We start from the raw sequence: 13,309 nt of genomic DNA on the forward strand, positions 1-13,309 counted from the left end.
GGAGAGAGGAAGTGTGTCAAGACACTTAGATATTGACTTCATGTCTAATCCATATTAAGAGGACTAAAGCTATACCTTTTTGCCAGCTATGAAGCCATGCCAAAAAAAAAAAAGGTCATGGTTCTCAAGAAATTAATGGGAACTGGCAAGGGTACTATGAATTTTGTGAGATACCAGCCTCAGTTGTCACAGAAATGCAGTGCTAAGGAAGGGAGGGTATCCTGTGTGACACCCTAAATCAGGTCTTCTCCTCTGCTTACAAAATCAGGGTAATCTGTCCAGACTCCTTGAGTGCATGAGTTTAGCTCCCAGTTCATCCAAGTTTTAAATCCGCAAATGACAATATTGCCATGCTCACTCAGGACATGTTTCTGTGCAAGCCTACAAATTATCTTTTCAAGTTCAGGGAACATAACTTTTGACAATATGAAAGGTGGAGAATGAGAGAAATGCTATCTTAAGAGAGTGATGAGGATCCTAGCTCTGTCCTGCTTTGATCAGGTTAGGGAAAAATGGAGCATTGATGCTTTTTGAGGAAATCCTATGCAGTGGAGCAAATGTGAGCATCATGCACCCTACTTGGCCATTTCTTGTAGCCCCTACTGCCAAGTATCAACAGCAAAACAGCATATATAGATGCCAAATCAAGGTACTTGGGCAGTGAACATCTGGTACGACAGTAGAAATATATGATATATGAAGCCCAGTTCTACTCCAGAACAAGGCACCCATTTCCCAGGTACTTTTATCTTGTTTTCAGCAAACAGAACCTCTTCTGTTGAAACATGCTGTCATAATACAGCAGCATGCAAAATGTAGCATCAAGGATATAACCCATGTAGGATCTTGGCAGCCCATCCATCACTGGCCCTCCCTGAGTTGTTTCCTACAGTATATAATATGGCAATATTCTGGCCATTTTAATAGGTTTTGGTAGAAACCTTTCAAGTACAGTTTGTCTTAGTTTAGGCGCGTTACAGACTGCCCGTTTGGGGCGGCCTGTAAGCGGCCCTTTCCCCGCTGTATCGGGGCCTCAGCTGCCACAACAGCAGCCTCCGAGGCCCCGATCCGCTGCTTTCCAGGCCACGGGGAAGCGGCCTGGAAAGGGGTGTCCTTGGGGCTTCAAGCCCCAAGGACACCCGACGATGGCAGGGAGGAGAAAGGGGCCGCTTGGCCCCTTTCTCCTCTGCGTCACTGGCGCAGCCGTCTAAAGGCTGCGCCAGCGACGTAAACCTCAGAAAGAGCTCTGTTTTGGAGCTCCTTCTCGTGCCGTGGAAAGGGCGCTCTAGGCGCCCTCGCGCAGCACGACATCACATCCGCGCCACCTCGTTCGTGACGTCGTAATGGCAGCCCCCGTGTGGAATGGCCGCTGCCATTTTGTACGGACTAGGTCCGTACTAGGGTTGGGGCGTCAGGAAATGACGCCCCTTTCTAACCCTAGTACGGCCCCAGGATGTACTTTTATGCCCGTTTGTAATGGGCCTTAATAGAGTTTTTCTCACTGAACTTTTGAGACAAAATGTAACCTTTAGAAGTCAAGTTGCCCTTGTGGAACCACACAAAATAGCAGCTGAAGAGTTGTTCCACCAACAGCTGCAGCATTTTATAATTGGCTACCTTATGGGAGAGAATGAGATTTCAGCAGCATGTGTACACAAGACTAGAGAATCTGTAACTGCTGCTTTTGCTACTCAGTTCACTTTCTTTATGAAATTCATGTCCATGGGTTCACAAGTCCAACTAACAAAACAAAATCCCAAAGTGCAGATTTTGAAATGATTAAGAAACCACTGATGGTTTTTCCACCCTTCATCCCAGTAACACTCATGGTGGAAGTCACCCATGCTCCATCCACATTCTGTATTACCAAAAAATTTCCACAGAAGAACCTTCAATGTCTCTGTAAGCAAAGAAACAGTATTTTCCTCCTGCCATGTTTGAGCCCCATTTCTTTTACTGCCCCAATAAAGCAAACACTGTAGCTTGATATAATCAAGATCTTTTATTGATCTCATTGTAACAGCAACCATTGGTGAGAGTGTTTCCCAAAACACCTGTTTCAGTAAAAACCAAATCTGTACAGAAGTAGCCCAAGGACTGTTCAGACAACCTCTGCTGGCCATTTTTTAAAAAGTATACTGGATTACATTTAAACAAAAATATAGGGGGTAAGGACGTGAAGGAGGAGTAAATGGGAACGGGTAGGCATATACATAACCAAACGTTTTTAAACATGTCAAGGACATTCAGTCATCTTATTGGCAGCAGCCTCTACACTTCTCCCATGATGGCCAAGAAAAACCAAGAAGCAAACTGCCTCATAGTATTATAAATAGTTCTTCTCCTGTCTAAGGTGAAGAAAGGCACACTGGATCACCATCTTGCAGTGATGCAGACACAAGAGGGAATATGGAGGAAGGGCAAGGGAAATCTTGTGTTCCTTGTGTAAACAGGGACCAAGGCGCTGATTCATTCCCCCACCTCTTGTTTGATTCACACACATTTTAAAAAAAATCTAGTTCTGAGTGCATATGCTTCTTTCCATTGTAGATAAAATTATTCTTGGTGTTTGTAAAGCTGGTTTTGTAGAGATGTATCACCTGTTGAACCAGATATTCCACACATATATATCAGCCCTAAGTATATTTTCCCAACTCTAAAAGAATCAATACAGTTCTTACATATTTTAAAAGTAAAATATACATTTATATATATATTTGTGTGTGTATAAACATCCACCCACATACATATTTATTTTTGCACTCACCCTCTCTCCACACTAGAGATTTCTCATTTTTCCTCAGTTACCCAGTTTTGCAGATGACTTAACAAAAGCAAATCTTTCATCCTACCATACTCCCTGTGCAGCATATTGTCAGGATGAAGGAGACAAAAAAGGCAAGCAGCTTATCACCACACTAAGTTTGCATAAGGAGAACTTCTTTTCTGCAGTCGGTTTTAGGAAAAGTAATAAACTACTGTAGTTCTGTTCACATAATGAAAGCTCAATCTTGTTAACAGAGAGGGATAAAAACTTTTGAGAGATGCCCCTTGAAATGACTATCCAAATTTTCAGTACAATCTCCTTTTCACTATGAAAATGTTTTTGAAAAAAACTCATAGAGGGTTCTGTTATTCACAGGCTAGAAAGAAGACCCAAGTAGAAATGCATTGCCACATCTAGCAGCCAAATATATTTAAAGGATAAAAAATCTGGACAAAATAAAATAATTTTTTCCATCTCTGATTTCAGAAGATCCTAACTACAAATCTAATCCTATTTCAACAGAGACATACAGGGAAGTACTGAGTATCAACAAGTCTAACTGCTAAGTGGAAAGTTGTAACACTATTGAAATATCAAGGACAGTACCATGAGTGGTTGAGAGGCACCAGAAATTGCAAAGAGATGTCCTACGATTACAGTGGCAGTGGAGAGCAGGCACCTAAGGCTGTCACTCCCTGATGTGGACAGGATATTGGTTGCATGATGAGATCCAGGGGCAGGAAATGGTCTACTGATATGAAAGCCATCCATGGGTCTCTTTAAGGTAGATGTGGGTAGACTTCAGACTGGTCAGATCCACTCTGGGGTTGTTTTTTGTTGTCTTATCTGCCCTGAAGGTTGCCAAGGAGAAATGAGAGGCTAAGAATTCAAAACAGACTGACCCTCTGCACTTGCTCAGCGCAGGAATCTGTGAACAGCACCAGAACCAAATTTGTAAGTCCCACAAAAATACTCTCCTGTTTTTCCCCAGGTGTTATTTTTTGGCAGCTTAATTAGGAAGAGTGTATGTTCCCTGTTGTTATCCCTGTTGTCATCAACAGACTATTGGGAAATGGAAATTTTTGCCAATCTACCAGTGGATCCTGATCTACTTACTGTCCAGTTCTGTTTTTTAGAAAACAAATACCACCTTTTGGTAAAAAGATGGCAGTCATAGTCAATTTACAATAGCAAACCCCATGACAACTTGACATCCCAAACAACTTGACATCCCACGGACATAACTGACTACAAACGTGGAATGCAATAATAACACCTGTTAAAAGAACAATGATAGGATGATGCTCTGCATACCAGAGTATCATTGTATTATTGCTCAGTTTGCAAAACTTCAATGTGGCACTATATCCATTCTTCTTAAAAGTAATTTTCCAACCAAATATCATAGGTATTTGATAGACCACCCAACAGTGGTAGGATTAGGATTTTTCATTGGGTCACAGAAATATTTTTCATTGGTGGAAAGCTTCACGGATGCACTGGGCAAGTTATCTTTGGTGCAAGTAAATGGAATCTCAACACTTATTTGGCCAAGTGTACCAAATGTGGCTTTTATCCTCTCCATAGTCAAGAAACATGGTACTCCAGCAGAAGACAGGATACATTCCAAGGCCACATTTAAACATCCATTAGTAGTGGTTAGTTCACTATGCTAGAGATGTTACTATTATAACAGAAATAAATCACAGTAGACTCGTTGTTCACTATGGTAAATACTTAAGTTTAGCTTCTGTTCTCAACATATTTATGTCCCAAAACATGTGGAAGAATTGATTATACATGTGAATCTTTGAAGAAGGAAAGGCTATCAGGATTTACCCATGGGGAAAAATTAAGTAGAAGTGCAGACACGTATTTCTGATACAACTAAATCCAATCCCTGACAAATTATTCAGCACTACGCAGGATGTATCCACATCAAGTTCTTGGTTCCAAGAGCCAGTTGGTGACTGCCAAACACTAAAGATGAAAAACATATGAAAAGGGTAACATTAAAGAAATGGAGTTCTTATAAGTAGATCAAGTCTAAATATGATGATTTCAGTTAAGGACCAACACTGGTGCTAAGAAAATCTAGGATCTGACTTGTTATGCCATAAAGATAACATCTCAACTTTAGAAGACTATGCAATGTCAACAATACAGAAACCAGAATAGTACCAGGACAGTCAAGTTCTCAAGAGCCCGAAAAAATACAAGTTGTTTTATATTTAGCTTAACGAAAGGACATGGGAAAGTAAGACACTGCAAAAATGCAGCCTCCTCACATATTTTCCTTTCAGTGGCAGTCAAGTCAAAAGTTTGGAAATGCAGTGCCCTTAGGAGATAAACGCACAATGTTTAATACTTCAGCATGGATATTTATACAGACTGCTCTCAACTATTATACCACTGGACAGTGGTGCCCGGGGCTTCTGTGCCAATGAGGCGAGACTCTCGTTAGTCTTTGTTTTAAAGAAGCTATCCACAGATGCAAAAACCATTTTTGGGAAATGGTTCAGCACCTTGGATAGCTCATTTAATATTCTGACTAAAACAAGAGCAGGTCCCTCCCTGTCCAAATGGCCCAGAAGCTATCAGTCACCACTGCAAATGGAGGCATGGTACGTTTAGAAACATGATCCTAAATAATGCACTTATCCTATGTTATTGTGGCTCCTTAAGTGCCACAGTGTTACCAGAAACATCCAGATGCATTTTGAATGTGCTTTTGTAAGATGGAGGATAAGGCTATCAATGGCTACTAGCATTATTTCTTTCATTATCAGATGCTGGGATATGTAACATGAAAGGTCTGTTGCACTCGTACCCAGCTTGAGGTGCTTCCAAAAGGCATTTGTGCATCAAGGGAACAAAATGTTGGACTAGGTAGGCTTTTGGGGTCTTCTTATGATTTGAATGTGGCATTTGCTGCTCAGCAACCAGCCTTAGCTATCTAATTGCTATAGAAACTACATTCAGTACAGCAAGGAGAACTATCTTTGTTCTTCCTAGTTTCATGATGGGCTGTGCAAACCCAACACCCACCTTATGGAAATTAGTATTACCTGATGCCTTTTAATCAATTGCCAAGTTCTCCAAAATTTCACTAGAAAGGAAAAATATTTGCAGGGGGTAAGAGGGATAATTCCCACATGGTGCTATGAATTTCCCCTGATTTTGTATACTATGCCTTGGCTAGGGAGCACCTATGCTCAGGCATCACTGTGTAACCCCTTTATATCAAGGTTGCACCAAGTTCACTACAAAGTCCAACTACAATGAGGAAGTCAACTTGCTCATGAAAATGGAGTGACCTCAGAATACAGAAAGTGACCGTCCCTGATTTATTACAGATTATGTGCATATATAGACTACGTTACTCGATTAAAGAAATTTTTGATGAAATGAGCTTTAACCAGTGTGAATTAATCTACATACAATGAAATTCTTCTATAGAAAAAGTGTCTTTTTTTAAAAAAAAAGTTGGTGCTACCGTGTGTTACAGCAGACACTGTTTTAGAAGTATCCTTCTCCTCTCATTTAGGAAAGAATTCTGAATCTGAAGTTTTTATAATTATTTCTCCTAAAATTAATTTTACCCTAACATGTGAAATCTGTTCTTTCTTTAGTTGACCAAAGTGTCTTGACTGATTAAACATTGCAGCCTTACTCACTCAGCTAAACTGTTTGGGATGCGTCCAAGTCATCACAAGAGCGTTTGCAGTACCAACCACAAAATGCTCCTTTTATAAAGCAAGAACATGGGACAAAACAAAAACAAAACCCAGCTACCAACCATTTAGCCTTGTAGGCCATGTTCTGTGGAAGACACAATACAAGGCTATCCCACTGATAAAGAGCTTGCAGTTCTGAATTTGCAAGGCCGAAAAAGAGATGGTAAATTACGTCCAGAAAAAGTGAGCGTTTATTTTGTGTGTGTTTTTTGTGGTGGGGGGTTGTTTTTGTTTTTTTACTTATTGGGCCATTAGATAGAAATCCATCAAGTCAGTACAGCATAAAAAAAAATCACTGGCAAATATCTTAAGTGGCTGCCAAGGTTTAAATGTCATTCTTCAATATAGTTCTAAATAAATGTGCTGTTTAAAAAACCCACAATAGGTGGGGACATAGCTTTCTACAGTGACCCTAAACTGCCAAAGTGATGCAAAGACTGTTGGGCTCGACAACACTGATAATTTTTATTGCCTTAACTCCGTTTTCAAGATGTTAAGGGAGGTGGGCTAAGTTTTCTATTAGAGTGCAAAACCCAAGTTGTGAAAGCAAATCATCAGTGGCTGATGAAGCATTTACACTCAAATGCTATGGACACTCACTTGTGAATAAGTTCCATTTGGATCAGGGGTGCTATGGTAGTATCAGCCATACTAATCACATCCATAGATGAGCAAGAAATACCGTCCTTGTGATCCCTGCCATTATTCTTTCTTTCTTATAAAATAGGTCATGATGTCTTAGCCCCCTCAAGACAATGCTAAGCCAAAGGAGAACTATTTAATTCACATGCCAAAGATTATTATTTTTGGCTCCAGCCAAAGTGCTCCCCACCATACTGTAGAAGAACTGCAGACTATAAAATGATGTTTGAAGGAAAAGGACTGATTAAACTGATTAAAGCATTCTTGGAGCAATGATATATATCCTGAGAATGGAGGCCTCAAATCACCACTCATTCTTTGAAAGGGGGAAAAACTTTTTTAAAAGAGGAGTAATGTAATAGCCACAATTAAGGGCACAGTATTAGAGCCAGAAATAGAGGGAAATGATAGCTTCTGTGTTTAGTTTTAAATGCCTGTGTGAATATACTGCAATTCTTGGCATTTGGATACATTTGTTTTCTTTTTTTAAAAAAATCAACCTGTTTTAGGATACAGTCCACTAATCAAGGTGAAAACAGTCTCTTTAATCAGCTAGTTCCTAAAAGCGAACTACTGGAGGCGGGGGGTGTTCAATAAAAAAAATCTCCAGATTACTTGGCATACGATCCTGTCCAGCCTTGCAAATGTCCACAAATGCTAGTAGTTTGCAATAATGTAAACTGGACTGAATGCTTGACTCACACAGGCCTGCATCAGCCTTACTGATGGGAGTTTCTGAAAAGCTGTTTTCAAGTGAAATAGAGACAAATACTACAAGTGACCAGGGAAACAACAAGTGTTTACAAATAATGTCTTCTGCACTCTCAGCTGAACTTGCTCAAGGCACTGATCGTTCTGTTATAGGCAAATCTTAAGAAAGTTATTTTTTGGACTACAACTCCCAGAACCCCCTCCCAGCCAGCATGGCAGTGGGGTTATACCAGTGTTTTTGGAAACTAATTGGGTAGGTGACCATTATCTTGCTTTCAGCTAAATGTATTCTCTTCTGCATTACATCTTTCCACATCTCCCCAAGACTGGATCTGGAGGGTTTCCAGGCACCCCAGAACTGGTTTGGGGAGTGCATGAAAAGCTGCTGTGGGAAGGAGGACTGTCCCTCCCACTTCTGCTGGAATCCACTTTTCTACCAGCTGAAATCCACCCTGGCCTTTGAATACATTTGGAAGGAAAATCCCATGTGGCAACCTTCAAAAGAAGAATCACTAACAATGGCTGCATGCAATCCTAGAGCCCCTTGTACATCACCCTAAAGTTTAGATATCAAAATAAGTTGTTTCCCAAGCAATACAATCTCAATTAAACCGTCAGCTGAGCCAAACAGTATTTGGGTTTGTAAAACAGCTAAAATTTTGAATTTTATATTTTAGTTAATATGGGCCCGTACAGACAGGCCAAAATAAAGCTGCTTCGGGTCACTTTGGAGGTATGCTGTTTAAATGACACACACATCTTAAGAGGCCAGAAGCTGTGCCAAAGCTGCGCTCCAGTCCTTAGGACTGGAGCATAGCTTTGGCGTAGCTTCTGGCGTCTTAGGACACATGTCATTTAAACAGCATACCTCCAAAGTGACCTGAAGCAGTTTTATTTTGGCCTGATTGTATGGGCTCATGTAAGCAACACTTCTTCCCAGAGTTCTAACAAATGAGCTTAGGGATCCTCAAACAATTCAGTCCCTGCAATATGTAATTCCTATCTAGATGATACCCTGCAGCATTGTTTTTATTTTTTTGACACAGCATAGTGGCCTGAGAAGGAAATGATGAGGAATGGTTTTCCTTGCTTCACTTGGCTTCAAATATTTTGAATGTTTCTCCCTTATAATCAGGGTTATTTACAACAGAAGAGGACATGTCTTAAGTATCATTATCTCCAAATGGATATTAACAGGACCGCCAGAGCTACAAAGCTTGCTGTGTACACCATTAGCATTGCACTGGCCCCGGGACTGTTTGGCATCACTGTGGGTTTGGACGTCTAGAGAAATTACATGCAAAGGGCAGCCCAAGGGGCTCAACCTAGCCCTTGGGATACTTTTTACATGGCTCACAGAAGCCAAGAGAGTTTTTACTGGGGCTTTAGTAGACTGAGCTAGTGCTCTCATGTTTGGGCATTACAAGAGACTAGCAAAAAGGGAGTGAAATGCACAGGGAGGGACATCTCTGCTAGAGGTTCTGTGAAGGAAAGGGGTTAAGAAGCCCTTTGCCACAAGCAGCTTCTTTTAGCTATTGCTCAATTAAAAAAACAAAAACATCCTACTCTAGCTGATCAAGAATTTAAGGGAGAAGGCAGCTTTACTGCCATCATGGCTATGACTCAACACTTTGCTGGGCTTTAAAGGAAGTAATATTTATTGGCTTCTTTGCAGCACTCACCACTCACTTTTCTTGAGTGCCTTACACATATCAACGAATTTATCCTCACAACAACCCTGTGAGGTAGGGGTCTATTGCCCCCCATTTTTTTTTACAAAGTGGGGAATTGAGGCACAAAGATATTAAGAAACTTGCCCAGAGACACACAAGGAGTTTGCAGCAGAGAAGAGAAAGAAATCTGATTGTTGAAGTCTCAGGTAAGCACTGGACTACTAGAATATTCTTCCTTCTTTTAGTTTGTAGTACAAACAACAGAGGAAACAGCAGTCTTTGCAAACAGCAGCTAAGCTACCTTGAAAAACATGGAAAATGTTGCTGTATTTCACACTAAGCGATTACGCCTAAATCCCTAAAAAGGGGGAGAAAGCTACTCCCTTAGCTGAAAATGAATAGGAGAAGCCCTATGATGAGAACATTTAGCAACAGTTAGAACTATTAGCAACTCTTTAAGTTCTATATTTCTCCTCCTCCACCTTAACCAACTAAGCTGGTTTAATTCATGGCTAAATCTGAGTTCTACTACTGTCAGCAGTGCAGAGCAAAGCTATGTCCGTTCTGCCTCATCAACAGAATAGCCGGTGATGTTCCAGAAACAACTGCTGGTGATTATGCAAGAGGCAGGATGGAAATCCAACTGTGTTCTGGTTCTGGGCTGAACCTGCAGCACACTTTAGAAATACCCTTACAGTACATCTCAAGAGCATGCCCCTGCCCCTGACTAGTCACAGTTTCGTCACCTTCCACCACCAGTACAGAGGCAGGATCGCTTTCCCCAGAAACACTGCAAACAGACTATTCCTGAGAGATCAACAGTTACAAAGCAATTTTTGTTCCTGTATTATTCACATTTTAGAGTAGGCAAAACATAATTAAAAGTATAATAATCTTGTATATTCTTCCTGGCTTCCAAAAAACTACCATACAGAAAGAAAGCAAAATTATCAAATGCCTCCCTTTTAAATCACCTACAAAAGGAAACTAAGATCTTTGGGCCATTAAAGGTGTTGAGTCTACTCCAAGGGTCAGATGGTGGCAATTTCATGAGCAGTGCTGAAATGTTCTCTGTCACTTGACAGAGGTCACTATTCAATGGGACTCAAAACCTTCTCAGATTATCTCCCAGGATTGTCTCTTAGATCAGGATCATAGTGTGGCTACTCCATCCTTGAGAGTGGGCCCCATACTTTTTCAATTACATTTGGACAGCAAAACCACATAGGAAATTGCCACATTGGTGAAACATCTCCCCTGGGCCAGCACCACTAAGACAAGAGCTTCTCATACAATCCAATCATCTTGTTTCTCAAATCATTAGCAGAGGTAGCACATAAACCACTGCGAGAAATTATCAGAGGCAACCACCAGCCACTGTAACTGGGAGACGTAAGGCTGACACTTGATTAAAACACTCTCAGAGAAGGAGCAGGGAATGTGTATTCCTCCAGAAGTGTTTGGATTAACATCTAGAATGGTCACAGGTTTCCCCATTCCGTTTTTACAGTTCTTATCCTGCAAACATTTCTACAAAGGAGTAAGCCCCATTGAACAGTGATTCCGATGCACATCAAATTATTTGAGGGGAAACTGTATCTCATGTCCACGGATGAAGCATTGTCTTAGAAGAAGCATTTCTTCATGTGTGAGAAAAAAGGAATGCCTCCTTGGCTGCCTTCTTAACTATTTATACAAAAAAGGTTATTAAAAAATTATTATTATTTAAATCTCAATTTTTAAAAGAAAAATATCAGTTGATTTCTCAGGGGCATTTTTAAATCAACAACAAAAACCCCTTTTAATGTATTAGTCTATCCAATTGAAGAGACTATGGTGCCTCTATACTGTAGAAATAATGCAGTTTGACACCACTTTAACTGCCATGGCTCCATCCTACAGAATCCTGGGATTTCTAGTTTTGTGAGGCAACAGCACTCTGACAGAGAAGGCAAAAGACTTTGTAAAACTGCAAATCCTAGGATTCTGTAAGATGGACCCACAGCAGTTAAAAGTGGGGTCAAACTGGATAATTTCTACAGCGTAGATGCACCCTAAGTGTTGCAGCCTTAGGGAATAGCATTTTCATGGTTCACTGACAAGGTGGCACTACAACCAAGGCACAAATTCATCCATTGGTTGAATTCAAACCACCTATATTTTTTGCCCCTCCCACATGGCAACTGGCATTATCACAACTGAAATAACCTGTGATAACAAATAATAACTGAAATAAAAATTTGCCTCTAGATGCCATCAGGAATGATCTCTCTCCACTCGCAAACAGCCTTTTCAGACCCAATCAAGCAGCAATCCATGGGGGGCAAACGTCAATCTAATCAGTAAACAAATGAATCAACAATAGATAGGAAACGGGCAACAAATCTAGATAAATGGAATCAAATGAGACCATCAGCCACATTTTCTTGCTTTTTGAAACTGGTCCCAGACAGGTTCAAATTTTATGACTGATTTAATAATGTGTGAATCCAGGAAACATGCAAGCAACAAAATGGTGACCATTAAACAGGTAGGTGGTTTTAATCCAAAGAAGAGTGCAGGAAAATAACTGACTACAATCTGATTGCCCACCATGTCACATCTACTGAAGTCACACACCATGAAATCAGCACTGCACACTAACTAATTCTTAGGAAGCCCTATGCAGGACATTCCCAAGAACATCCAACACTTGCCAAGTCCATCCTAGTCAAGCATAGCCAGGTTATTTCAATTCATCCTTTTGGCACAATAACAGACTTGCAAGGAATTCAGCAGACATTAAACAGCAGCAAAAATGGAAGAAAAGACTGAGAACAAAAAACAGACTGAGGACCATCTAGCATGGTATTCCCAAGATCATATCAGAACAAAAATGTGGTTCCTTTTTAACACTGATAGAAACAAGGAAGCTGAACAGAGAAACTTTTTTTTTGTAAAATAGGATTATCTAGGAGGCAATCTTTGGGATGAAACGGAAAATGAAATGGATGTATTATAAAGTGATAGCTCTTTTCAAAATGTCCATCTGTTCTAAAGTTAAAGGAATTTATTAAGGGCAGCAAAAATCACAGCAATGCTGTTTTGGGGGACAGAACTCCCCCACCAATGTGCCCACATGTAAGTATTTGCTAACTAAAAAGGAAAAGTTGTAAAAGAAAGCTTAGAATTAAAGGGAGTGCATTCTGCACACCAATAAAAGGTGCACAGAAACAGGGTAATAAACTGGTATCAAGTTTACAGCAGTAAAGGATAGGAGAACAATGGCAGTGTCATGCCCCTTCAAGCATAAATCCATCCCTCCCATGGCCGTTTCATTTTGGAATAAATATCTAATTGCTGATGGACACTTTAAGTTCTCGCATGTGCATGATTTGATAAGTTGTCTTTAAAGTGCGAGAAGCCCAGGTAGGTTCCTTAGCTCTAATGAATTTATCATGGGTTTGAATGCAGTCACAGTCCAGGGAGGTGAGAGTTTTAAAAAAGGGAAGGGGGGCTGGAGGAAAACAGAGAAATGGGGAAAGCATGGTATGGCTAATGGGAATGGGGGAGGTGAACAGTCCTTTTATCCTTTGGCACTTCCAAAGATGAAGTGAGGACTCTAGTGGAAACAGCTTCTTCTTCTTCTTTTTCCTCTTCTTCTTCTTCCACCACTCTTCACATTATTGATCCTGTTGGCCAAATCAGATGTGCACAGGTGATCAGGAGTTGCTGTCTCTCCATGGTTACCCTCAAGGAAGATCAGATGTCCATCTCAAACTGAGCATCATCACCTGGAT

General features: G+C 40.6%; 1 protein-coding gene across 1 annotated transcript in view; it reads right to left on the reverse strand.

The window, feature by feature from the left end:
• Positions 1 to 9,108: 9,108 nt before the first annotated feature.
• Positions 9,109 to 13,309, reverse strand: part of EIF4EBP2 (eukaryotic translation initiation factor 4E binding protein 2) — a 21,752-nt gene continuing 17,551 nt past the window's right edge. Inside the window, exon 3 of the mRNA XM_042456638.1 lies at positions 9,109 to 13,303. Coding sequence (XP_042312572.1) covers positions 13,272 to 13,303 — 32 coding nt within the window. The 3' untranslated portion in view covers positions 9,109 to 13,271. The remainder of the gene's footprint in view (positions 13,304 to 13,309) is intronic.

This window comes from Sceloporus undulatus, chromosome 3 (genome assembly GCF_019175285.1).
Source record: "Sceloporus undulatus isolate JIND9_A2432 ecotype Alabama chromosome 3, SceUnd_v1.1, whole genome shotgun sequence".
Classification (NCBI taxonomy): domain Eukaryota; kingdom Metazoa; phylum Chordata; class Lepidosauria; order Squamata; family Phrynosomatidae; genus Sceloporus; species Sceloporus undulatus.